Source organism: Pristiophorus japonicus, chromosome 1, assembly GCF_044704955.1.
Source record: "Pristiophorus japonicus isolate sPriJap1 chromosome 1, sPriJap1.hap1, whole genome shotgun sequence".
NCBI classification, from domain to species: Eukaryota; Metazoa; Chordata; class Chondrichthyes; family Pristiophoridae; genus Pristiophorus; species Pristiophorus japonicus.
Genome location: NC_091977.1, coordinates 396693350 through 396720348, shown reverse-complemented (window position 1 = coordinate 396720348; position 26999 = coordinate 396693350). Strand labels below are relative to the sequence as shown.

Genomic DNA, 26999 nt, shown 5'->3' with positions numbered 1-26999 from the left:
ATTAACAGAAGATTTAGTAAAGGACAAATAGGTCTGGGAAGAAGTACTTTCACAGGAATTGCTTAACCGTAGAAAAGTAATGATGTAGCACGTAACTGATCAGATAAAAGGCGCACAGGGGAGGTAACGAAGCTTGCTGTCAATATAATTGTATTAACCAATTAATATTTGTAATCATAGTAGTTAGGCAAAACTTTGTGACGCGGCAGGGAAACAACAAATGGAAAGCTTCTGCACAGAACTTCAAAATTTTGTATGTATTTTGACACTATAAAAATAGCAGCCCCGAAGCTGCTCAGTGACAACGACTGGTTTGGGTCACCGAGTAACTGAACTCGTATAGAAGCCGATCGATCGAGCAAAATAAACAACTCTTTTCTCCACATACAGACTTGTGTTGAGTGTTATTTAAATACTCCACAACAGTGGTCAAGACATCTGAAGCGCTGCTTAAGCACAGTTACTGTTTGCTGGCCCCATTGCATTGAAAGTATAATAGCGATTGATCAGAAACAATGGTTTCCTCACTAAAATACATCTAGAATAAAGCCCCAAAAGTCCAGAGTCTGAAAATGTGTCTGTTGAGATGTTCACTTCATCTGAGAAGAACCCCAGAGTCAATGCATACTCCCCCGAAGTTGAAGCAGCCTTTTGAATGAAGTGACCTGCGATTTAAAAAATGGCAGCCACACCGCTGCCGTTTGTTCAAAACAGTCCACTTTTTCTGGGCGTTTTTTTGGGCGAACGATAATGTGGATGATATGTGTGCGAGATGGTGAAAGTAACGGTGGGCGATCTCCCGTGCGTTAGTTTCACCAAATGTGCTCTTTACGACAAAAATAAAATGGGCGGGCGATATTATTGAATCTCGGCGTTAATTCTGCAGAAAGTAGAAAGTAACGCTGGGTGATATTATGGCCGTTGATTTTGCCCATTCTGATGATTCTACCCAAAAACAGGGGCGGGTGGTAATATTTTTTCCCGGCATTAAGCACATGGGGAAAGTAATGCTCGGCGATAATTTCCCAAAAATGCCCGTCAGTTTCCATTTTGTGCGTTATACGTCATTTCAGCGGTAAAATGGGCGTTAAGTAGGCGTTAAGCATGCAAAAAAAGTGGTAGTTCTAGCGCATAGTCCTCACCTGCAAGTACACTTGTACACTTCCAGTTGAAGGTCGCTGGTTTGAGGTCAAGAGGGGGATCTCTCGTTAGATTTTTTTTTATTCGTTCATGGAATATGGGCGTTGCTGGCAAGGCCAGCATGTATTGCCCATCCCTAATTGCCCTTGAGAAGGTGGTGGTGAGCCACCTTCTTGAACCGCTGCAGTCGATGAAGGTACTCCCACAGTGCTGTTAGGGAGGGAGTTCAGGATTTTGACCCAGCGACGATGAAGGAATGACGATATACTTCAAGTGTGACTTGAAGGGGAACCTGGAGGGTGTCATCACACTCCTGCTGCCCTTGTCCTTCTAGGTGATAGAGGTCGTGTGTTTGGGAAGTGCTGCCGAAGAAGCCGTGGCAAGTTGCTGCAGTGCATCTTGTAGACGGTACACACTGCAGCCACTGTACACCGGTGATGGAGGGAGTGAATGTTTAAGGTGGTGGATGGGTGCCAATCAAGCAGGCTGCTTTGTTCTGGATGGTGTCAAGCTTCTTGAGTATTGTTGGAGCTGCACTCATCCAGGCAAGTGGAGAGTATTCCAACACACTCCTGGCTTGCTGAGTAGGTGGTGGAAAGGCTTAGGGGAGTCAGGAGGTGAGACACTCGCCACAGAATACCCAGCCTGACCTGCTCTTGTTGCCACAGTATTTATGTGACTGGTCCAGTTAAGTTTCTGGTCAATGGTGACCCAAGGGATGTTGATGGTGGGGGATTCGGCAATGGTAATACCGTTGACTGTCAAGGGGCGGTGGTTAGACTGTCGCTTGTTGGAGATAGTCATTACCGGGCAATTGTGTGGTGTGAATGTTACTAGCCACTTATCAGCCCAAGCCTGAATGTCATCCAGGTCTTGCTGCATGCAGGCATGGACTACTCCTTTATCGGAGGAGTTGCAAATGGCACTGAACACGGTGCAGTCATCAGCGAAAATCCCCACTTCTGACCTTATGATAGATGGAAGGTCATTGACGAAGCTGCTGAAGATGGTTGGGCCTAGGACACTGCCCTGAGGAACTCCTGCAGTGTTGGCCTGGGGCTGTGATGATTGACTTCCCACCATCACAATCATCTTCCTTTGTGCTCGGTAAGACTCCATCCAGTGGAGAGTTTCCCCATGATTCCCATTGACTTCAGTTTTGCTAAGGCACCTTGATGCCATACTTGATCAAATGCTGCCTTGATGTCAAGGGCAGTCACTCTCACCTCACGTCTGGAATTCAGCTCTTTTGTCCATGTTTGGAGCCAAGTGGTCATGGCGGAACCCAAACTGAGCATCGGTGAGCAGGTTATTAGTGAGTAAGTGCCATTTGATAGTACTGTCGACGACACATTCCATCATTTTGCTGATGATTGAGAGTAGACTGATGGGTCAGTAATTGGCCGGATTGGATTTATCCTGCTTTTTGTGGACAGGACATACCTGGGCAGTTTTCCACATTGCCAGATAGATGCCAATGTTGTCGCTGTACTGGAACAGCTTGGCTAACGGCTAGTTCTGGAGCACAAGTCTTCAATACGACAGCCGGGATGTTGTCAGGGTCCATAGCCTTTGCTGTATCCATTGTGCTCAGCCATTTCTTGATATCACGTGGAGTGAATCAAATTGGCTGAAGACTGATTTCTGTGATGGTGGGGACCTCAGGAGGAGGCCGATGTGGATCATGCACTCCTATTTATTCCAGAAATGCAGTGATCAATTGTAGTGTTCCTACAGCTGGCCTGACAAATCTGCTATTTCAGCAGATTGAAAATCCAACATGGGACTTTACTATGGTGCATGGCACAGCCGCAAAGTGCTCTAATCAATTGAGCCATTGTGGAAGTCTGAAGTAGCATATTTTAAGTCAGCTATGATATGTTTCACATCAGACACCACCCTCCTTGGACATATTTATGTAATAATAAGGAGCTATGCTCTTTCTCACAACCTGAAACATTTAATTTGGTCTATTCCTTTCCTAATTGTCTAATTTTTATTTTTTCATTTCTTAAAATTATATCCAAGACTTATTTCTTCTTTAGCCCAAATGAAACAACCTGCATGCATTCCCAATATGACATATTTCTTTCATCTAAATGACACACACAACCACTTTTTAGAATTGTTGTGACTTTATCCACATACCTCTTCTAAAGAATGATAGACTTCATAGCTATAGAGAGGGCTTGACCGGCGGAGACGAGGACTGGAGCCACTTTGCTTTTCCATTAGTCCCTGAAGATCAGAAACAAGGATCCTAAAAAAAATGTAGACAGTAAGTACTTGCACTTAAACAAACCAACGGCAAAAATCCACAGGATCCCGCTGGAGTTTGTGAAGTCCGTGGGAGGGCCCCTAATTTACAAGCGGCAGGGAGTCACATGCGTATGTGTGCTCACCTGCACCATGCAGCCGGAAAAACTAGCATCTGCCCACCAATGGGGGAGGGTTGCCCAGGCTCCCTACCCCCAGATGCCAGCCATGTCCCTTTGGCCTCCTGAGTATGTGGGCTGATCAAGATTTTCTCCCGCACCCCAATGGCAAACATGGGGAATTTAGCAGTAGGTCTCAGAAAGTGGAGGTGATGACCCTGAGGGCCCCCATAAAGTGAGAAACCCTTGTAGTCGTCTCTTCTTCCTCCATTCTGACCCTCATCACTAACTTGCTGAAGGCCCTAGTTTCAGCCAAGGCCTTCAGTAGGACGAGGGGATTAAATGCAGTATCTCCAAATTTGCGGATGATACTAAGTTGGGTGGCAGTGTGAGCTGCGAGGAGGATGCTATTAGGCTGCAGAGTGACTTGGATAGGTTAGGTGAGTGGGCAAATGCATGGCAGATGAAGTATAATGTGGATAAATGTGAGGTTATCCACTTTGGTGGTAAAAACAGAGAGACAGACTATTATCTGAATGGTGACAGATTAGGAAAAGGGAAGGTGCAACGAGACCTGGGTGTCATGGTACATCAGTCATTGAAGGTTAGCATGCAGGTACAGCAGGCGGTTAAGAAAGCAAATGGCATGTTGGCCTTCATAGCGAGGGGATTTGAATACAGGGGCAGGGAGGTGTTGCTACAGTTGTACAGGGCCTTGGTGAGGCCACACCTGGAGTATTGTGTACAGTTTTGGTCTCCTAACTTGAGGAAGGACATTCTTGCTATTGAGGGAGTGCAGCGAAGGTTCACCAGACTGATTCCTGGGATGGCGGGACTGACCTATCAAGAAAGATTGGATCAACTGGGCTTGTATTCACTGGAGTTCAGAAGAATGAGAGGGGACCTCATAGAAACGTTTAAAATTCTGACGGGTTTAGACAGGTTAGATGCAGAAAGAATGTTCCCAATGTTGGGGAAGTCCAGAACCAGGGGTCACAGTCTGAGGATAAGGGGTAAGCCATTTAGGACCGAGATGAGGAGAAACTTCTTCACCCAGAGAGTGGTGAACCTGTGGAATTCTCTACCACAGAAAGTAGTTAAGGCCAATTCACTAAATATATTCAAAAGGGAGTTAGATGAAGTCCTTACTACTCGGGGGATCAAGGGTTATGGCGAGAGAGCAGGAAGGGGGTACTGAAGTTTCATGTTCAGCCATGAACTCATTGAATGGCGCTGCAGGCTAGAAGGGCTGAATGGCCTGCTCCTGCACCTATTTTCTATGTTTCTATGTTTCTATGTATTCTGACCTTTGGGCAATTTTGTCCCTTTAAAGTCCCATACTGGCACTTTTGGTGCTGCACCAGCATCACCACTGCAGCATCTTTGAGACTTTCCTCTTTCACTGGCAGGCTCCCTCTCGGCAATCCCACAATACATCACTGGTGACCCTCGAACTAGGGAAATGGGTTGGGTTAGGATGGGTGTGCAGAAGTCTCACCTTCCAAGAACACCGCCCAAAGAGGAGAATGCCGGCTAGGATATTTTTTGAAGATGCACCTAAAACAATTCTATGTAAAAAATTAAAGTAATTGCTAAAGAGAAGCAATTCTCCTAACAAATCAATATACCAGACTTGGAGAGTAATACAAACTCATTGGTATTGCAGGTTTTCAATGGCTGCATTGTTCACTTGCTACTCAATGGCTATACACATCAGTCATTTTGACAACTGTTTCAGCAAATGTGATCCAGTAAAGCTCAATTAGCATTATCTCGTAATCACTTGCAATTAGCTTTTTTTTAAAGTTACATTTCTTTTCAAAATAGACCCATTTGTTACTGTTTTGACTGCATAATGGGGGGAGAGTAAGGATTACCATAGCCCAATTCACTGTGTACAGATTTTTCCCTCTTTCTATTACTAAGTTTGGATGGCGTGCTGGATATGATTGAGTAAAACATAAATTGCTTATAATCTCTGGACTGCCGCCAGGGAATTCCAGTTTCTCTGAGGGAACCATTTTGTGACACTTATGATTAAACAAACCAAATATTACAATAATAAAACTATTTAGATGCCAAAAGTAGATTTGTTTAATATTAAAAAAATGACTAAAATACATTTTTTTCAAACATAAATATCTAATTTTTAAATCCTTTTTGCACTGGCTTACCCCGTTCCCTCTTATTCTCTTTTTCGAACTACTTTTATTTTATTTCTAAAGAATAAGCCATATACCAACTGTTGTAACCTTTTACTTTTTTTGGTTTTTAGAGAGGGTGCTTTTACATTGCACGACTTAGTAGTTGGCTTACTGAGTGTGGGTTTTGGATAACTGGGTGCAAGTCAAATGTAAAACTGCCTGGATTGGCCAAGACCAGCAACACGAGCATGGATTGTGCATAATATAAAGCTACCTTTAGAATACTTTGACTATTTTCCTCTACCTCCCGCATTGAATCATCCAATTTAGAGATGGTACCTGCATTGAAAACGTTAGCTGAGCGATGGTTCTGCAAACACCGCTGTAAGCGCCGCAGCCAGAGGCAAAAAAAGCCAATTAACAAGACTTCTGGTCAGTTATGTGGTTAATACCTTTGGGAACGGTGGAATAGTTGCTGTTCATGAAACAGTTTGCTTCAAAGTGGATCCAGCTGTTGTAAACCTGCCTGGTCATGTAAATGGGGCAATTTCTGCAGCATCAGGAGTGCAGCTGCATTTTGAAATTGTTCTCTAATTTCAATGCAAAATTTCTACATTTAGAACAGCATTGTTTTTCGTTTCTATAGAATATTATGCTCAAGCTGTATTGTGCTTTGCTCAGACTGTACTTTGAGAATTGCATTCAGTTGTGGTCACTGAAACACAAGCCCTGGAAGAAGCTTGGTGCAAAGAAGAGCCAGGAGGTTGATCCTTAGTATTCGAGGATTAAGTTATGAGAAAAGATCAGAAAACTCAAACTCTAGTCTGGAAAGCAGGTGAATGAGAGGGGCCTTCTAGAGGCACATAATATACTAAGTGAAAAAGAAAAGGTTAATTTGAAGCATTTTTTTCTCAGAGTAAACTACTTCTATAGGATATTGGTGTAGGAAGAGGATATAGGTACAAACTAGTAAAAAGCAAATTCAGGACTAATATCAGGAAGTGCAAATTGTGACTATAACCTGGAATGTTTTCTTTCAGGTCGTCAGTGGAACCATTTAAAAAAGTTAGATTTTGTGATGGAAAATGAAAGAATGCACTAGATGGACCAAATGCCTTCCCGCATCTGCAATTATATTTGCGATTTGTGTACTGTGTATTCCTATGAACATCAATATGCTTTTAACTTTCTAGTTGTTTTCTTCTCAATGAGTCTGAGGCAAATAATCTTTGAGTCTTTCTGATGAGTAAAGAGCCTAAATTAGCCCTTTTAAATTTGGTAAGAAGATTGGGGTGAGAACAAAACGGGATTTAATTTTTTTTCACTAAAATTATTAACAAGAGGAATTTCACCCCATAGTGCTTCTCTTTAAGTAAGCAATGTGACCACCATCTCCACAGATCTACAATAATGGCCACTTAAAATAAATTAATTGATAAAGAATTTACTCAACACATTTCTTGAATGTTCCCTTGAGAAACAGTATATCCCAGTGGGCCTGGTCTTCTTGGGTCATTGACAAACTGGAGCTGCTGGGGCACCTGCTTCTCTGAGTATTCCTCTTCCTATCTGCTCTCCCTCCAGCAGCAGCTCAGTTTACTCCTTCGTCCTGATCTGCCTCTTTCTCTTGAAGTGGGATTCCTAAAAGGCCCCCATTAAGAAACAACTGCAATGCCAGAAATACCTTTACACTTCAGAGCCTACAAGAGCGACTACAACTATTGCCCCAAAAGGAGAAATTTGCAGGGCAATGGGGAAAGAGCAGGGGAGTGGGATGACTTGGAGAGCTGGCACAGGCATGATGGGCCTTCTATGATTTTATGAAGTATCCTGCTGGATGTCAACCCAATGGTCATAGACTGGAACTCTCGCTTGCTGACACTGTCTAGAGCAGGGCTCAAACCCACTGCCTTCTGACTCAGAGGCAGGAATGCCACCACTGAGCCAAGATTCACTCCTTCAATTCACTACAGCTCCAATTTTAACTTAAGCTGCTCCATGGGAATGAGGTAGGTTTGGGTCAATGGAGAGTAATATCGGGTGGAGTATAATACGAGCGTCCGACCCAGACAACGCCTGGTGGGTTAGGTTAAAAATCAGGGTTTATAGTACAAATTAAATTAAAACCTTTGTTGTTGCTTTTGAAAATCCAGTAGGTGTCACTTTCACAAAGTCCAATATTGGCCAATTACTAAATTTCAATCAAATTCTTCAACTTTTAGAGAGACTCTAAACTATATTGAATCTAGTACTGTATGCATTAACAAGTCTTAAGCCTTGCTGGAAATGTTTGTGACAGCTGAATACTGCTTTTACAACTGCTATCACCTTACAATAACAGAGGCATTATTTTGGCATGTACAACCAAATTGAATTGTCTTTCAGTGCTAGAAAAACTCTCTGTTGTATTGCTTGTAAAATAATTAATTAATTTTGCAATGAATAGTTACTTTATACAGAATTATCTTTTGCGTGTAGTCATTTGCAGCAGATAAAATCAGCTAGCAAGCAGAATTCATTCGACAAACAAATCTAAAGGCAAGTGACAGATGGTAATCCAGAAGAAATATAACAATCTAGCAACAGAAAGTCTAAATCACCCCTAGCTGCCACTGAATTTGCATCTAAAATATCTGCGGCACAGCACCTGGTTTGGATAAGCAATGTGAGAAATTTGATGCATTTTCTGATAGATAGCAAATACAGAAAGATAACAAATAGCGACTAAAATAAAATGAGAATGCTTACTGTTTAATTGTTTGGAAATTACACTGTCAAAGCTTAAGTGGGGGGACATCACTTCAACACATTCAGTGCTGAGAAACTTAAGTCTATAAATTTAGTTCATAATATATAGCATTAACCAAATATTTAATAAAAATGAAGCTTGCAAATACTAAAAAAAGCTATCCATACTACAGTATTTTTTTCTGTATTTCATTCCTCCCCCCACCTCTTGCCATACAGTCTTACTCTCTGAGCACTATTCACTCTTGCAATGCAATCTCCTGGATTAGTTTCGAAAACCTAAGGAAAGTGATTTTCCAGTTAGTTTTTCCATAAATGGCCTTGGTTTTTAATCTGTTTTTTCTCCTTACCCAGGAGAATACATGGCTCTGGGTGGATGGGGAGTGCATGTATTGTGATGCGGAGGTTGAGAGTTCAAATCCACTATTACAAATTGTGAAACTGAATTCAATCAATCTACTAATTTGTGGGCTAGCATCAGAAAAAAATGACCATGAGAGCTGCTGGATGGTTGTGAAAACCCAATTGGTTCACTCATCACCTTAGGGATAGGGTCCTGTTGCTTCTACATAGTCTAGCTTAGTGTGAGACTGGAGTCACACTTGTGGTTAACTATTAATGCCCTGAGGACAACTAGCTTGGACAATACATGGTCATCACCTTACAATAACAGGCAGTCCCTCGAAATCGAGGAAGACTTGCTTCCACTCTAAATGTGAGTTCTCAGGTGGCTGTACAATACGGGAATTACAGTGTCACAAGTGGGACAGACAGTCGTTGAAGGAAAGGGTGGGTGGGGAGTCTGGTTTGCCGCACGCTCCTTCCGCATGCTCCTTCAATTGCCTGCGCTTGTTTTCTGCATGCTCTCAAAGACGAGACTTGAGGTACTCAGTGCCCTCCCGGATGCACTTCCTCCACTTAGAGTGGTCTTTGGCCAGGGATTCCCAGGTGTCGATGGGGATGTTGTACTTTATCAAGGAGGCTTTGAGGGCGTCCTTGAAATGTTTCCTCTGCTCAGCTGGGGCTCGCCTGCCGTGTAGGAGTTCCGAGTCGAGTGCTTGCTTTGGGAGTCTTGTGTCGGGGGCATGCAGACAATGTGGCCCGCCCAATGGAGCTGGTCGAGTGCAGTCAGTGCTTCGATACTGGGGATGTTGGCCTGGTTGAGAACACTGACGTTGGTGTGTCTATCCTTCCAGGGGATTTGCAGGATCTTGCGGAGACATTGGTGGTATTTCTCCAGCGATTTGAGGTGTCTACTGTTTATGGTCCACGTCTCTGAGCCATATAGGAGGGCGGGTATCACTACAGCCCTGTAGGCCATAAGCTTGGTGCCGGAGTTGAGGGCCTGATCTTCAAACACTCTCTTCCTCAGGCGACCGAAGGCTGCGCTGGCACACTGGAGACGGTGTTGGACCTCATCGTCGATGTCTGCCCTTGTTGATAGTAGGCTCCCGAGGTATGGAAAGTGGTCCACGTTGTGCAAGGCCGTGCCATGGAATTTGATGACCGGGCGACAGTGCCGTGTGGCGGGGTCAGGTTGATGGAGGACCTTGGCCTTACTGATGTTTAGTGTAAGGCCCATGCTTTCATACGCCTCGGTGAAGATGTTGACGATGGCTTGGAGTTCAGCCTCTGAATGTGTGCAGACGCAAGCATTGTCCGCGTACTGTAGTTCGACGACAGAGGATGGGATGGTCTTGGATAAATAGTGCCTTGTCAGTGTCACCCACATCCCAACAACAAATAAAAACAATGTTGCAGACATTGTAGTTAAGGAGGAGGAGTGTGAAATATTAGATGAAATAAACATAGTGAGAGAGGAAGTATTAAGGGGTTTAGCATCTTTGAAAGTATATAAATCGCCAGGCCAAGATGAAATGTATTGCAGGCTGTTAAGAGAAGTAAGGGAGGAAATAGCGGAGGCTCTGATCATCATTTTCCAATCCTCTCTGGTTACAGGTGCTGGAGGGCTGGCGGATCTTTGTTTAAAAAGCGAGAAAGGGATAGATCGAATAATTACAGGTCAGTCTGCCTAAACTCTGTGGTGGGCAAATTGGTGTAAAAAATTCTGAGGGACAGTATTAATTGTCATTTAGAAAGGTACGAATTAATCAAGGATAGCCAGCATGAATTTGTGAAGGGAAAGTCGTGTCTGACTAACTTGATTGAATTTTTTGAGGAGGTAACAAGGAGGGTTGATGAGTGTAGTGTGTTTGATTGGGATTACGGAGACGTGGCTCCAGGATGATCAGGGCTGGGAACTCAACATTCAGGGCTATTCAACATTCAGGAAGGATAGAATAAAAGGAAAAGGAGGTGGGGTAGCATTGCTGGTTAAAGAGGAGATTAATGCAATAGTTAGGAAAGACATTAGCTTGGATGATGTGGAATCTATATGGGTAGAGCTGCAGAACACCAAAGGGCAAAAAACGTTAGTAGGAGTTGTGTACAGACCTCCAAACAGTAGTAGGGATGTTGGGGAGGGCATCAAACAGGAAATTAGGGGTGCATGCAATAAAGGTGTAGCAGTTATAATGGGTGACTTTAATATGCACATAGATTGGGCTAGCCAAACTGGAAGCAATACGGTGGAGGAGGATTTCCTGGAGTGCATAAGGGATGGTTTTCTAGACCAATATGTTGAGGAACCAACTAGGGGGGAGGCCATCTTAGACTGGGTGTTGTGTAATGAGAGAGGATTAATTAGCAATCTCATTGTGCGAGGCCCCTTGGGGAAGAGTGACCATAATATGGTGGAATTCTGCATTAGGATGGAGAATGAAACAGTAATTTCAGAGACCATGGTCCAGAACTTAAAGAAGGGTAACTTTGAAGGTATGAGGCGTGAATTGGCTAGGATAGATTGGCGAATGATACTTAGGGGGTTGACTGTGGATGGGCAATGGCAGACATTTAGAGACCGCATGGATGAAGTACAACAATTGTACATTCCTGTCTGGCGTAAAAATAAAAAGGGGAAGGTGGCTCAACCGTGGCTATCTAGGGAAATCAGGGATAGTATTAAAGCCAAGGAAGTGGCATACAAATTGGCCAGAAATAGCAGCGAACCTGGGGACTGGGAGAAATTTAGAACTCAGCAGAGGAGGACAAAGGGTTTGATTAGGACAGGGAAAATGGAGTACGAGAAGAAGCTTGCAGGGAACATTAAGGCGGATTGCAAAAGTTTCTATAGGTATGTAAAGAGAAAAAGGTTGGTGAAGACAAACGTAGGTCCCCTGCAGTCAGAATCAGAGGAAGTCATAACGGGGAACAAAGAAATGGCGGATCAATTGAACAAGTACTTTGGTTCGGTATTCACTAAGGAGGATACAAACAACCTTCCGGATATAAAAGGGGTCAGAGGGTCTAGTAAGGAAGAGGAACTGAGGGAAATCTTTATTAGTCGGGAAATTGTGTTGGGGAAATTGATGGGATTGAAGGCAGATAAATCCCCAGGGCCTGATGGCCTGCATCCTAGAGTACTTAAGGAGGTGGCCTTGGAAATAGCGGATGCATTGACAGTCATTTTCCAACATTCCATTGACTCTGGATCAGTTCCTATGGAGTGGAGGGTAGCCAATGTAACCCCACTTTTTAAAAAAGGAGGGAGAGAGAAAACAGGGAATTATAGACCGGTCAGCCTGACCTCAGTAGTGGGTAAAATGATGGAATCAATTATTAAGGATGTCATAGCAGTGCATCTGGAAAATGGTGACATGATAGGTCGAAGTCAGCATGGATTTGTGAAAGGGAAATCATGCTTGACAAATCTTCTGGAATTTTTTGAGGATGTTTCCAGTAAAGTGGACAAAGGAGAACCAGTTGATGTGGTATATTTGGACTTTCAGAAGGCTTTCGACAAGGTCCCACACAAGAGATTAATGTGCAAAGTTAAAGCACATGGGATTGGGGGTAGTGTGCTGACGTGGATTGAGAACTGGTTGTCAGACAGGAAGCAAAGAGTAGGAGTAAACGGGTACTTTTCAGAATGGCAGGCAGTGACTAGTGGAGTGCCGCAAGGTTCTGTGCTGGGGCCCCAGCTGTTTACATTGTACATTAATGATTTAGACGAGGGGATTAAATGCAGTATCTCCAAATTTGCGGATGATACTAAGTTGGGTGGCAGTGTGAGCTGCGAGGAGGATGCTATTAGGCTGCAGAGTGACTTGGATAGGTTAGGTGAGTGGGCAAATGCATGGCAGATGAAGTATAATGTGGATAAATGTGAGGTTATCCACTTTGGTGGTAAAAACAGAGAGACAGACTATTATCTGAATGGTGACAGATTAGGAAAAGGGAAGGTGCAACGAGACCTGGGTGTCATGGTACATCAGTCATTGAAGGTTGGCATGCAGGTACAGCAGGCGGTTAAGAAAGCAAATGGCATGTTGGCCTTCATAGCGAGGGGATTTGAATACAGGGGCAGGGAGGTGTTGCTACAGTTGTACAGGGCCTTGGTGAGGCCACACCTGGAGTATTGTGTACAGTTTTGGTCTCCTAACTTGAGGAAGGACATTCTTGCTATTGAGGGAGTGCAGCGAAGGTTCACCAGACTGATTCCCGGGATGGCGGGACTGACCTATCAAGAAAGATTGGATCAATTGGGCTTGTATTCACTGGAGTTCAGAAGAATGAGAGGGGACCTCATAGAAACGTTTAAAATTCTGACGGGTTTAGACAGGTTAGATGCAGAAAGAATGTTCCCAATGTTGGGGAAGTCCAGAACCAGGGGTCACAGTCTGAGGATAAGGGGTAAGCCATTTAGGACCGAGATGAGGAGAAACTTCTTCACCCAGAGAGTGGTGAACCTGTGGAATTCTCTACCACAGAAAGTAGTTGAGGCCAATTCACTAAATATATTCAAAAGGGAGTTAGATGAAGTCCTTACTACTCGGGGGATCAAGGGTTATGGCGAGAAAGCAGGAAGGGGGTACTGAAGTTTCATGTTCAGCCATGAACTCATTGAATGGCGGTGCAGGCTAGAAGGGCTGAATGGCCTGCTCCTGCACCTATTTTCTATGTTTCTATGATATAGTCTACATGGATTTTAGCAAAGCTTTTTACAAGGTTCCATATGGCAAACTGGTCAGAAAAGTAAAAGCCTATAGGACCCAAGGGAAAGTGGCAAGTTGGATCCAAAATTGGCTCAGTGACAGGAAGCAAAGGATAATGGTTGACGGATGTTTTTGTGATGGGAAAGCTGTTTCCAGTGGGGTTACGCAGGGCTCAGTACTAGGAAACTTGCTTTTTGTGGTATACATTAATGATTCAGACTTCAATGTAGGGGGCATGATTAAGAAGTTTACAGATGATACAAAAATTGGCTGTGTGGTTGATAGTGAGAAAAAAAGCTGGAGACTGCAGGAAGCTATCAATGTACTGGTCAGATGGGCAGAAAAGTGGCAAATGGAATTCAATCTGGAGAAGTGTGAGGTAATACATTTGAGGAGAGGTAACAAGGCAAGGGAATACACAATAAATGGTAGGATACTAAGAAGTGTAGAGGAACAGAGGGACGTTGGATTGCATGTTCACAAATCCCTGAAGGTATCATAGAAACATAGAAAATAGGTGCAGGAGTAGGCCATTCGGCCCTTCGAGCCTGCACCGCCATTCAATGAGTTCATGGCTGAACATGCAACTTCAGTACCCCATTCCTGCTTTCTCGCCATATCCCTTGATCCCCTAGTAGTAAGGACTATATCTAACTCCTTTTCGAATATATTTAGTGAATTGGCCTCAACAACTTTCTGTGGTAGAGAATTCCACAGGTTCACCACTCTCTGGGTGAAGAAGTTTCTCCTCATCTCGCTCCTAAATGGCTTACCCCTTATCCTTAGACTGTGACCCCTGGTTCTGGACTTCCCCAACATTGGGAACATTCTTCCTGCATCTAACCTGTCTAAACCCGTCAGAATTTGAAACGTTTCTATGAGGTCCCCTCTCATTCTTCTGAACTCCAGTGAATACAAGCCCAGTTGATATCTTTCTTGATATGTCAGTCCCGCCATCCCGGGAATCAGTCTGGTGAACCTTCGCTGCACTCCCTCAATAGCAAGAATGTCCTTCCTCAAGTTAGGAGACCAAAACTGTACACAATACTCCAGGTGTGGCCTCACCAAGGCCCTGTACAACTGTAGCAACACCTCCCTGCCCCTGTACTCAAATCCCCTCGCTATGAAGGCCAGCATACCATTTGCTTTCTTAACCACCTGCTGTACCTGTATGCCAACCTTCAATGACTGATGTACCATGACACCCAGGTCTCGTTGCACCTCCCCTTTTCCTAATCTGTCACCATTCAGATAATAGTCTGTCTCTCTGTTTTTACCACCGAAGTGGATAACCTCACATTTATCCACATTATACTTCATCTGCCATGTATTTGCCCACTCACCTAACCTATCCAAGTCACTTTGCAGCCTCATAGCATCCTCCTCGCAGCTCACACTGCAGGATAGGCATGTGCAGCAGTTAAGAAGACATATGGGATACTTTCCCTTATTAGACGAGGATAGAATACAAGTGAAGGGAGGTTATGCTTGATCTATATAAAACATTAGGCCACAGCTAGAGTACTGTGCACCGTTCTGGTCACCACATTACAGGAAAGATGTGACTGCACTAGAGAGGGTATAGAGGAGAGTTCCGAGGATGTTGGGAAAATGTTGCAGTCCATTATTAAGGAAGCAGTAGTGGGACATTTGAAAAAGCATGATTCAATCAAGTAGAGTCAGCATAGTTTTATGAAAGGGAAATCATGTTTGGCAAATTTGCTGGAGTTTTTTGAGGATGTAACAAACAGGGTGAATAAAGGGGAACCAGTGGAAGTGGCATATTTGGATTTCCAGAAGGCATTCGATAAGGTGCCACATAAGAGGTTACTGCACAAGATAAAAGCTCACGGGGTTGGGGGTAATATATTATCATTGATAGAGGATTGGCTAATTAACAGAAAACAGAGAGTCAGGATAAATGTGTCATTTTCCGGTTGGCAAACAGTGACTAGTGGGGTGCCGCAGGGATCGGTGCTGAGTCCTCAAGTATTTACAATCTATATTAATGATTTGGATGAAGGGACTGAGTGTAATGTAGCCAAGTTTGCTGATGATACAAAGATGGGTGAAAGCAAATTGTGAGGAGGACACAAAAATTCTGCAAAGGGATATAAACAGGCTAAGTGAGTGGGCAGAAATTTGGCAGATGGAGTATAATGTGGGAAAATGTGTGGTTATCCACTTTGGCAGTGTCATGTATGTACATTCTATTTGTAGCCACCAGATGGCGTCATTGTTGGAGGCCACTGAGCAGCACGTACATGGTGCTGCTCAGGTATAAAAGGCCAGCCATTTTGAGAGTCAGGCCTTTTGGGCCTAAATAAAACAGAGCCAAGGGTACCTTGCTTAGTTAAGCAGCACTCAGTTTGAACCTTTATTGCATACTTAACATTTGGCTATGAGAATATAAGAACCTTTGTTTGCAAAATGAGCATGATTGGATTTTTAGAGCGATTCGTGGAGGGGGAGGATTGGGCAGACTTGTTGAGCCATTTGAACCAGTACTTAGTGGCCAACAAAATGAAGGGGGTCGACGATGCAGATCGGCACCGGGCCGTGTTCCTCACTGTGTGCGGTTCAAAGATCTACGGTCTGATGAAGAATCTACTCATGCGTAGTGATCCAACAGAGAAAACGTACGAGGAGTTGTGTACATTGGTATGGGAGCACCTCAAGCCAGACGACGGCATCATCATCTTGAGATACAGATTTTATACACACGTTTGATCGGAGGGCCAGAGCGCGGTGGAATTCGTTGCCGACCTGAGACATCTAGCGGGACCGTGCAAGTTCGGGACGGTGTTGGCAGACACGCTGCGGGACTTCTTTGTTATCGGTATCAACCACGAGGTGATCCTGCGCAAACTTCTGGCGGTGGAGGAGTTGGATTTAAAAAGGGCCATCCAGATCGCTCAATCATGTATGACGACGGACAGGAGTTTAAAGCAAATATCGGTGAAGAACCGAACCTCGGCAAGTACTGTAAATGCGATTGATTCGGTGTTTGGCAGAGCGGCAAATGGCAGGATCTATCCGACTGCGTTCGCAAAACCTGTGGCTGCCCAAAATCCGCCAGCGGCAATGTATCCGACTTCTCCATGTTGGCGTTGTGGGGGAAATCATCGGCACCAGCAGTGCCAATTTAAGCAATACAGTTACAAAGGCTGTCTGAGAGTGGGGCATCTCCAGCGCAAGTGTCCGCAGATGAGCAAGCGTGCTGCGACACACCACGTGGAGGATGAGAGTCAGACTAGCGCGCATCCGGATACGCAATCCGAGATACCAGACGAGGAAGTGTATAGACTGTACCCTTTCATAACCAAGAGTAAACCAATTTTGATTAATGTGAAGTTTAACGGGATACCGGTATCGATGGAACTGGACACAGGGGCGAGTCAATCGATCATGAATGAGAGGGCATTTAATAAGCTGTGAGATACTAAGACTGTGAGGCCCAGGCTGAGCCCTGTTAATGCCAAGCTGCGCACATACACCAAAGAACTGATAAAGGTGATTGGCAGTGCACAAATTAATGTGTCGTATAACGGTGTGGTTCACGAGTTACCGCTGTGGATTGTTCCAGGCAATGGCCCAACGCTGCTCGGCAGGAGCTGGTTGGCGAAAATCAGATGCGACTGGAACGACATAAAGGCGTTGTCACTGGAGGAAGATACATGTGCCCAAGTATTGAACTGTTTGAACTGGTTATTGGCAACTTCACGGGAGCCAAGGTGCAGATCCACGTGGACTCAGAATGCAAGACCCGTCCATCATAAAGCTCGGGCAGTGCCGTATATGATGAGAGAGAAGGTCGAAATTGAACTGGACAGACTCCAGCGTGAAGGGATCATATCACTGGTCAAATTTAATGAATGGGCCAGCCCCACTGTTCCTGTGCTGCAAAGTGATGGCAGAGTCAGAATCTGTGGAGATTACAAGGCTACAATCAACAGGGATTCGAAACAAGATCAGTACCCGTTACCGAAGGCTGATGACTTGTTTGTGACGCTAGCTGGAGGGAAGTCGTTCACAAAACTGGACTTGACGTCGGCCTATATGACACAGGTGTTGGTTGAGACATCGAAGAGACTTACGTGCATTAACATGCACAAAAGGACTGCTTAGTTACCACAGGTACCCTTTCAGAATTCGCTCGGCTGCAGCAATATTCCAGAGGAATATGGAAAGTCCACTGAAGTCCATTCCCAGAACCGTCGTGTTCCAAGATGACATCCTGATCACCGGTCGTGACTCCAAAGAACATCTGAACAACTGGAAGAGGTTCTACTGCATTTGGATAGAGTGGGACTCAGACTGAAATGTTCGAAATGCGTCTTCATAGCACCGGAGGTCGAATTCCTCGGGAGGAAAATCGCCGCTGATGGCATCAGACCTACTGCCGTGAAAACCAAGGCCATCAAGAATGCACCCAAGCTGCAGAATGTGACGGAGCTGCATTCGTTCCTGGGTCTACTCAACTACTTTGGTAACTTCCTACCTAAATTGAGCACCTTAGTTGAACCACTGCACATGCTATTGAGAAAAAGCGATAGCTGGGTGTGGCGTGCATCGCAAGACAGAGCTTTCAAGAAAGCCACCAATCTGCTTTGCTCAAACAAGCTGCTGGTACATTATGACCCATGTAAATATTTAGTTTTGGCCTGTGACCCATCGTCATATGGAATTGGTTGCGTACTCCAACAAGCCAATGAGTTGGGGAAACTTCAACCTATCGCATATGCATCTAAAAGTTTGTCTAAAGCAGAAAGTGCCTACAGCATGGTAGAAAAAGAAGCTTTAGCGTGTGTGCACAGTGTTAAATAGATGCATCAATACCTGTTCGGTCTGAGGTTCGAATTAGAGACTGATCACAAGCGGCTCATTTTGTTGTTTTCCGAGAGCAAAGCTATCAATACCAATGCTTCACCCACATCCAAAGGTGGGTGCTGACATTATCTACCTATGATTATGTCATTCGCCACAGACCTGGCACAGAGAATTGTGCCGATGCTTTGAGTCGGTTGCATTGCCCACACCGGAGGATCTAATGTTAATCATGGATGCTTTTGAGAGAGAAGGTACCCCTGTCACGCCTCAACAAGTTAAGACCTGGACCAGCCAGGACCCGATTTTATCGGTGGTAAAGGGTTGCATCCTCAAAGGGGATTGGTCTGCCATACCTAAGCAAATGTGCGAGGAGGCCAAACCGTACATTCGTCGCAAGGACGAACTGTTTATTCAAGCAGATTGCATATTGTGGGGCAATCGTGTTGTAATACCCAAGAAAGGGAGAGAGAAGTTTGTGCGTGAGTTACAGAGCACACATCCTGGTACAGTGATGATAAAGGCCATCGCCAGGTCCCATGTATGGTGGCCAGGAATTGGTTCTGAGCTGGAAGCATGCGTGCATCAATGCAACACCTGCAAGCAGCTCAGCAAAGCACCAGTGGAATTGCCGCTGAGTCTGTGGTCATGGCCATCCAAACCTTGGTCCAGGATCCATGTAGATTTTGCAGGTCCCTTCCTGCAAAGATGTTTTTAGCGGTGGTGGACGCTTATTCGAAGTGGATAGAATGCATAATCATGTCATCCAGCACGTCCATGGCAACCATAGAGAATCTCAATGTCATGTTCGCAACACATGGTCTGCCTGACACAGTGGTGAGCGACAATGGGTCGTACTTCACCAGTCAGGAGTTTCAGGGGTTTGTGAAACTCAATGGCATAAAACATGTAAGGTCAGCACCATTCAAGCCTATGTCCAACAGGCAAGCTGAACGTGCAGTACAAATTATCAAGCAAAGCATGAGGAGAGTAACCCAAGGGTCACTGCAGACCAGCTTGTCTTGTATACTGCTGAGTTACAGGACAAGACCCCACACACTCACAGCGGTCTCGCCTGCTGAACTCATGATGAAAAGAGGTCTTAAGACCAAGCTATCTCTGGTACACCCCGATTTAAATAATCATGTTGAATACAGAAGACAAAGTCAACAAGGGTACCACGATCGCGCAACTGTGTCACGCGAGATTTCTGTTAATGATCCTGTATATGTGTTGAATTATGGTCAGGGTCCCAAATAGATCACTGGTATGGTCATGGCCAAGGAGGGCAATAGAGTATTCATTATTAAACTCAAGAATGGGCAAACTTGCAGGAAACACGTGGATCAGACAAAGCTGAGGCACACAGACGAGCCAGAGCAGTCGGGCGAAGAAATCATCGACGACCAACCAATCTACCAGCAGTCTTCAGAGGACTCAAGGGTCATCAGTGAACCCGGAATTTCCATCACAGTCCTGTTCAATAAAAATGGACTTGCAATTCCTGACATGGCCACTGCCACCCCCAACAAGTCAACCACCCAGCCATCAGCCACAATAGACCCCGCACACTCACCCAAGGCTGGAATCGAACTGAGATGGTCAACCCGGGAGCGCAAAGCATCGGACCATCTCAAGCTGTGAAATACTGTGATAAGATCTCAGAGGCGGGTATTATCATGTATGTACATTCTGTTTGTAGCCACTAGATGGCGTCATTGTTGGAGGCCACTGAGCAGCACGCGCATGGTGCTGCTCAGGTATAAAAGGCCAATCATTTTGAGAGTCAGGTCTTTTGGGCCTAAATAAAACAGAGCCAAGGGTACCCTGCTTAGTTAAACAGTACTTGGCAGCAGCAGCCAAGTTCATGGCACCGTGGCTGGCTCTGTTGCACAGGAGGACAGGAAAAAGAGTGGGCGAGCGATAGTGATAGGGGATTCAATTGTAAGGGGAATAGATAGGCGTTTCTGCGGCCGCAACCGAGACTCCAGGATGGTATGTTGCCTCCCTGGTGCAAGGGTCAAGGATGTCTCGGAGCGGGTGCAGGACATTCTAAAAAGGGAGGGAGAACAGCCAGTTGTCGTGGTGCACGTTGGTACCAATGACATAGGTAAAAAAAGGGATGAGTTCCTACGAAATGAATTTAAGGAGCTAGGAGCTAAATTAAAAAGTAGGACCTCAAAAGTAGTAATCTCGGGATTGCTACCAGTGCCACGTGCTAGTCAGAGTAGGAATCGCAGGATAGCTCAGATGAATACGTGGCTTGAGCAATGGTGCAGCAGGGAGGGATTCAAATTCCTGGGGCATTGAAACCGGTTCTGGGGGAGGTGGGACCAGTACAATCCGGACGGTCTGCACCTGGGCAGAATCGGAACCAATGTCCTCGGGGGAGTGTTTGCTAGTGCTGTTGGGGAGGAGTTAAACTAATATGGCAGGGGGATGGGAACCAATACAGGGAGATAGACGGAAACAAAAAGGAGGCAAAAACAAAAGACCGAAAGGAGATGAGGAAAAGTGGAGGGCAGAGAAACCCAAGGCAAAGAACAAAAAGGGCCATTGTACAGCAAAATTCTAAAAGGACAGAGGGTGTTAAAAAAACAAGCCTAAAGGCTTTGTGTCTTAATGCAAGGAGTATCCGCAATAAGGTGGATGAATTAACTGTGCAAATAGATGTTAACAAATATGATGTGATTGGGATTACGGAGACGTGGCTCCAGGATGATCAGGGCTGGGAACTCAACATCCAGGGGTATTCAACATTCAGGAAGGATAGAATAAAAGGAAAAGGAGGTGGGGTAGCATTGCTGGTTAAGGAGGAGATTAAGGCAATAGTTAGGAAGGACATTAGCTTGGATGATGTGGAATCTATATGGGTAGAGCTACAGAACACCAAAGGGCAAAAAACGTTAGTGGGAGTTGTGTACAGACCTCCAAACAGTAGTAGTGATGTTGGGGAGGGCATCAAACATGAAATTAGGGGTGCGTGCAATAAAGGTGCAGCAGTTATAATGGGTGACTTTAATATGCACATAGATTGGGCTAACCAAACTGGAAACAATACGGTGGAGGAGGATTTTCTGGAGTGCATAAGGGATGGTTTTTTAGACCAATATGTCGAGGAACCAACTAGGGGGGAGGCCATCTTAGACTGGGTGTTATGTAATGAGAGAGGATTAATTAGCAATCTCGTTGTGCGAGGCCCCTTGGGGAAGAGTGACCATAATATGGTGGAATTCTGCATTGGGATGGAGAATGAAACAGTTAATTCAGAGACCATGGTCCAGAACTTAAAGAAGGCTAACTTTGAAGGTATGAGGCGTGAATTGGCTGGGATGGATTGGCGAATGATACTTAAGGGGTTGACTGTGGATGGGCAATAGCAGACATTTAGAGACCGCATGGATGAACTACAACAATTGTACATTCCTGTCTGGCGTAAAAATAAAAAAGGGAAGGTGGCTCAACCGTGGCTATCAAGGGAAATCAGGGATAGTATTAAAGCCAAGGAAGTGGCATACAAATTGGCCAGAAATAGCAGCGAACCTGGGGACTGGGAGAAATTTAGAACTCAGCAGAGGAGGACAAAGGGTTTGATTAGGGCAGGGAAAATGGAGTATGAGAAGAAGCTTGCAGGGAACATTAAGACGGATTGCAAAAGTTTCTATAGATATGTAAAGAGAAAAAGGTTAGTAAAGACAAACGTAGGTCCGCTGCAGTCAGAATCAGGGGAAGTCATAACGGCTAACAAAGAAATGGCGGACCAATTGAACAAGTACTTTGGTTCGGTATTCACGAAGGAGGACACGAACAACCTTCCGGTTATAAAAGGGGTCGGGGGGTCTAGTAAGGAGGAGGAACTGAGGGAAATCCTTATTAGCCGGGAAATTGTGTTGGGGAAATTGATGGGATTGAAGGCCGATAAATCCCCAGGGCCTGATGGACTGCATCCCAGAGTACTTAAGGAGGTGGCCTTGGAAATAGTGGATGCATTGACAGTCATTTTCCAACATTCCATTGACTCTGGATCAGTTCCTATGGAGTGGAGGGTAGCCAATGTAACCCCACTTTTTAAAAAAGGAGGGAGAGAGAAAACAGGGAATTATAGACCGGTCAGCCTGACATCGGTAGTGGGTAAAATGATGGAATCAATTATTAAGGATATCATAGCAGTGCATTTGGAAAGAGGTGACATGATAGGTCCAAGTCAGCATGGATTTGTGAAAGGGAAATCATGCTTGACAAATCTTCTGGAATTTTTTGAGGATGTTTCCAGTAGAGTGGATAAGGGAGAACCAGTTGATGTGGTATATTTGGACTTTCAGAAGGCGTTCGACAAGGTCCCACACAAGAGATTGATGTGCAAAGTTAGAGCACATGGGATTGGGGGTAGTGTACTGACATGGATTGAGAACTGGTTGTCAGACAGGAAGCAAAGAGTAGGAGTAAATGGGTACTTTTCAGAATGGCAGGCAGTGACTAGTGGGGTACCGCAAGGTTCTGTGCTGGGGCCCCAGCTGTTTACACTGTACATTAATGATTTAGATGAGGGGATTAAATGTAGTATCTCCAAATTTGCAGATGACACTAAGTTGGGTGGCAGTGTGAGCTGCGAGGAGGATGCTGTGAGGCTGCAGAGCGACTTGGATAGGTTAGGTGAGTGGGCAAATGCATGGCAGATGAAGTATAATGTGGATAAATGTGAGGTTATCCACTTTGGTGGTAAAAACAGAGAGACAGACTATTTTCTGAATGGTGACAGATTAGGAAAAGGGGAGGTGCAAAGAGACCTGGGTGTCATGGTACATCAGTCATTGAAGGTTGGCATGCAGGTGCAGCAGGCGGTTAAGAAAGCAAATGGCATGTTGGCCTTCATAGCAAGGGGATTTGAGTACAGGGGCAGGGAGGTGTTGCTACAGTTGTACAGGGCATTGGTGAGGCCACACCTGGAGTATTGTGTTCAGTTTTGGTCTCCTAACCTGAGGAAGGACATTCTTGCTATTGAGGGAGTGCAGCGAAGGTTCACCAGACTGATTCCCGGGATGGCGGGACTGACCTATCAAGAAAGACTGGATCAACTGGGCTTGTATTCACTGGAGTTCAGAAGAATGAGAGGGGACCTCATAGAAACATTTAAAATTCTGACGGGGTTAGACAGGTTAGATGCAGGAAGAATGTTCCCAATGTTGGGGAAGTCCAGAACCAGAGGTCACAGTCTAAGGATAAGGGGTAAGCCATTTAGGACCGAGATGCGGAGGAACTTCTTCACCCAGAGAACCTGTGGAATTCTCTACCACAGAAAGTTGTTGAGGCCAATTCACTAAATATATTCAAAAAGGAGTTAGATGAGGTCCTTACTACTAGGGGGATCAAGGGGTATGGCGAGAAAGCAGGAATGGGGTACTGAAGTTGAATGTTCAGCCATGAACTCATTGAATGGCGGTGCAGGCTAGAAGGGCCGAATGGCCTGCTCCTGCACCTATTTTCTATGTTTCTATGTTTCTATGTTTCTATGTTACTCAGTCTGAACCTTTATTGCATACTTAGCAGGCAGAAATAATAGAAAAGCGAATTATAATTTAAATGGAGAAAAATTGCCAAGTGCTGCAGTACAGAGAGGCCTGGGGGTCCTTGTGCATGAAATACAAAAAGTTAATGATATGTATTGTCCAGGTACTTTAAATGTATAAGTACAATGGTGCACCACAGAGGGCGCTGTGGTGGGAGACCTGAAGGTACCTGCAAGACAGAGTATAAAAGGCTACCCACCACACCTGGGAGGCACTCTGGAGTTACACAATAAAGGACTACGGTCACAGCAATTACTACAACACCAGACTGTGTGGAGTCAGTGATTTGAGTGCTACATACACCACATTGGCGACAAGGACACGGACGAACTTCACGCATCACGCAACCATGGCTACTCTGAGCTCGTTAAATATTTTACGGTGGGAAATGATTGGGAGGCATTTACGGAAAGGCTAGAGTACTACTTTACAGCAAACAACCTGACGGGGCACACGGACGCACTGAGAGAGAAGCGTAAAGTGATATTACTTTCCAGCTGTGGCGATGAGGTTTACTGTCTCGTCAGGGATTTGCTGGCACCTGAGAGTGCCAGGGACAAGTCATATGAGGAGCTGGTCGCACTCATTCGTGACCAACTTAAACCGAAGGAGAGCATCCTCATGGCCAGGCACAAATTCTATCACCACTGCAGACCTGAGGGCCAGGATGTCACCAAATATGCTGCGGACCTCAGGAGACTCGTGACGCCGTGTGATTTTGGCACATACCTTGACGAGGCATTGCGGGACATTTTTGTTATGGGGATTGGCCATGAGGGTCTCCTTCACAAGCTGCTATCCACGGAACCTACAGTCACCCTGAAGCAAGCCATCGCCATCAGCAGGGCGTTTATGACCTCGACTTGCAGCACCAAGCAGATGATCCACACAGTCTCGAACCCGGCAGGCACTGTCCACAGGATAGCGCCCACCATGGATAAAACTGCAGAACGTGGCTCTGCCCAGGGCAGAGAGCACGGTCCTCGGGGTCCTGGAACTCAGAGTCCGCCGAGGGGGGCTAATCGAGTAGCACCATGCTGGTGCTGCGGAGGAAGCCATGGGGCACACCGGTGCAGGTTTGCGGAGTATACGTGCAATACCTGCCACACGAAAGGCCACCTTCAGCGTATGTGTAAAAGACACCTGACTCACCATGTGGCTGAGGAGATGGCAGAGGGTCCAGAGGGTCCATTTTCCAGTGAGGAGCAGGCAGAAGAAGACGAGGCGTTGTTTGGACTGTATACGTGCACCGACGACTCGGCCCCGGTGATTATGGAGGTCAAGATTAACGGAATCCCAGTGAGTATTGAAGTAGATACTGGATTGGGTCTGTCGTTGATGAGTCAGGAAACTTTTGAGAAACTGTATGACCCAAGCTGGTCCCGGTTACGGCGAAGCTGTGTACCTGCACGAAGGAACTGATACCCGTTCTTGGCAGAGCGGATGTGCAGGTATCTCATGAGGGCGAGATGCACGGTTTACCTTTGTGGGTCATTGCAGGCGATGGGCCGCGCTTCTCGGCAGAAGATGGATGGGAAAGGTCCGTGGGAGCTGGGAAGACTTCATTCCTCCATAGACCGCTGTCCCCCGGGTTCCCAAAGTGCAGCACCGACCGAACTGGAGAAGAAATAAGCAGTTCATTGGCAGTCCAAATTCCACAGGCGACAGCAACCCTGCAGCCTCAACCCTGGAAGAGCAGTTTCTCACGTACGGGCCGATCACTGAGGTGCGAGCCGGCGATGCGCTGCGGGCAATGAACGGGAGGCCCATCGATGGTCGACAAGTCCAGGGGGGGCTCACGCGGAGGAAGAGTCGGGCGGTGGTCACGGCTGCGGTGGAGGCCGGGACAGTGGCGGCGGTGGGGGTGGCCATGGCGGCTGCAGGAGCGGCGGCAAGTACTGGAGCAGGAGCGGAGGCCACAGGAGCGGCGGCACCAGCGACAGGAGCGGAGGCTGCAGCGGCGGCAGAGGCCACGGAGGCGGCAGGTACGACTCGGGAGAACGCGATCACTCGGGTGGGTGCAGGAGTCAGAGCAGATGCAGGAGCCAGAGCAGAGGATACGGCAGCAATCACGGAGGCCGTCCTCACAGGTGTTATAACGGATCGAATTCAAAGAGCCAGATTCAAGATCGGATTGTTTTGGCCGTTTTCTTTCCTTCTCTCTTCGTTATTTCTTCCATTCCAGAGAGTAAAACGGCAGGCCAGCGAGCTCAAGATGGTGGCAGTAGAGCTCTGCAAAGAACAAAGGCAAGCAGTACAACTAAAATGGCAGCACCCAAGGGAAGCCTCGTGGAAACCACAAGATGGCGCCTTAAAAGGGAAATGCACCCGGGAGCCTTAAAAGGGCCTTACACCGTTGGCGGTCCCCACAAAAAGACTTTTGTAAGGCAAGAGCGAGTCTAAATGTGTAATGTGATTTGAATGATGTAGTGATTTAGGATAAGAAGTGATATTTTGATGCTGAATGGTTACTGTGTTTAAAATGATGTATGATGTATGAAAAGAGTTAATACTACGAGGCACAAGTAAAAGGGCCAATGGATCCGTGACTAACAAGCCGAAGGGGCCAGTGCGATTTTTGATTTTACGTGATTCATGCAAGGGTTCAGCGGCTGCAGATGAGCTGCCAAGGTGACTACTGAGAACAGAGGCAATGCACTAGTTGCGATACCCTGTCTCAGCGTAGCCCATTACCTCGGGCAAAAAGGGGCAGTACACTGCCACTGTACCTCACCCAGTGGAGCTGGGATTAAATAACTGTTCAGTGCACCTGCAACCATTTGACATAACATCTGTACCACATATCATTTGTACCATACAAATGTACTGTCAATGTATACCTATTGTCTGTTGGAGATTATACTCGTGCACTTCATCACCCATCTAAGGACTGCAAATACCATATGCTTGCACCGGATCACAAGCATTATCTCCACATGGGGGGGAAGAGGGAAGTGGATGGTCATGGACTCACACTCACAAACCAACCAGGACGAATAAGGCCGAGGTTTCCGGCAATGGCTTTTGGAACTGGCGGGGCAGTGAGATGATATGTATTGTCCAGGTACATTAAATGTATAAGTATAATGGTGCGCCACAGAGGGCGCGTGGTGGGAAACCTGGAAGTACCTGCAAGACAGAGTA

At 45.7% G+C, this 26999-nt stretch overlaps 1 protein-coding gene across 1 annotated transcript in view; it reads right to left on the bottom strand.

The window, feature by feature from the left end:
* Positions 1–26999, bottom strand: part of cpa6 (carboxypeptidase A6) — a 256586-nt gene that overhangs the window by 70425 nt on the left and 159162 nt on the right. Inside the window, exon 4 of the mRNA XM_070884632.1 lies at positions 3289–3400. Coding sequence (XP_070740733.1) covers positions 3289–3400 — 112 coding nt within the window. The remainder of the gene's footprint in view (positions 1–3288; positions 3401–26999) is intronic.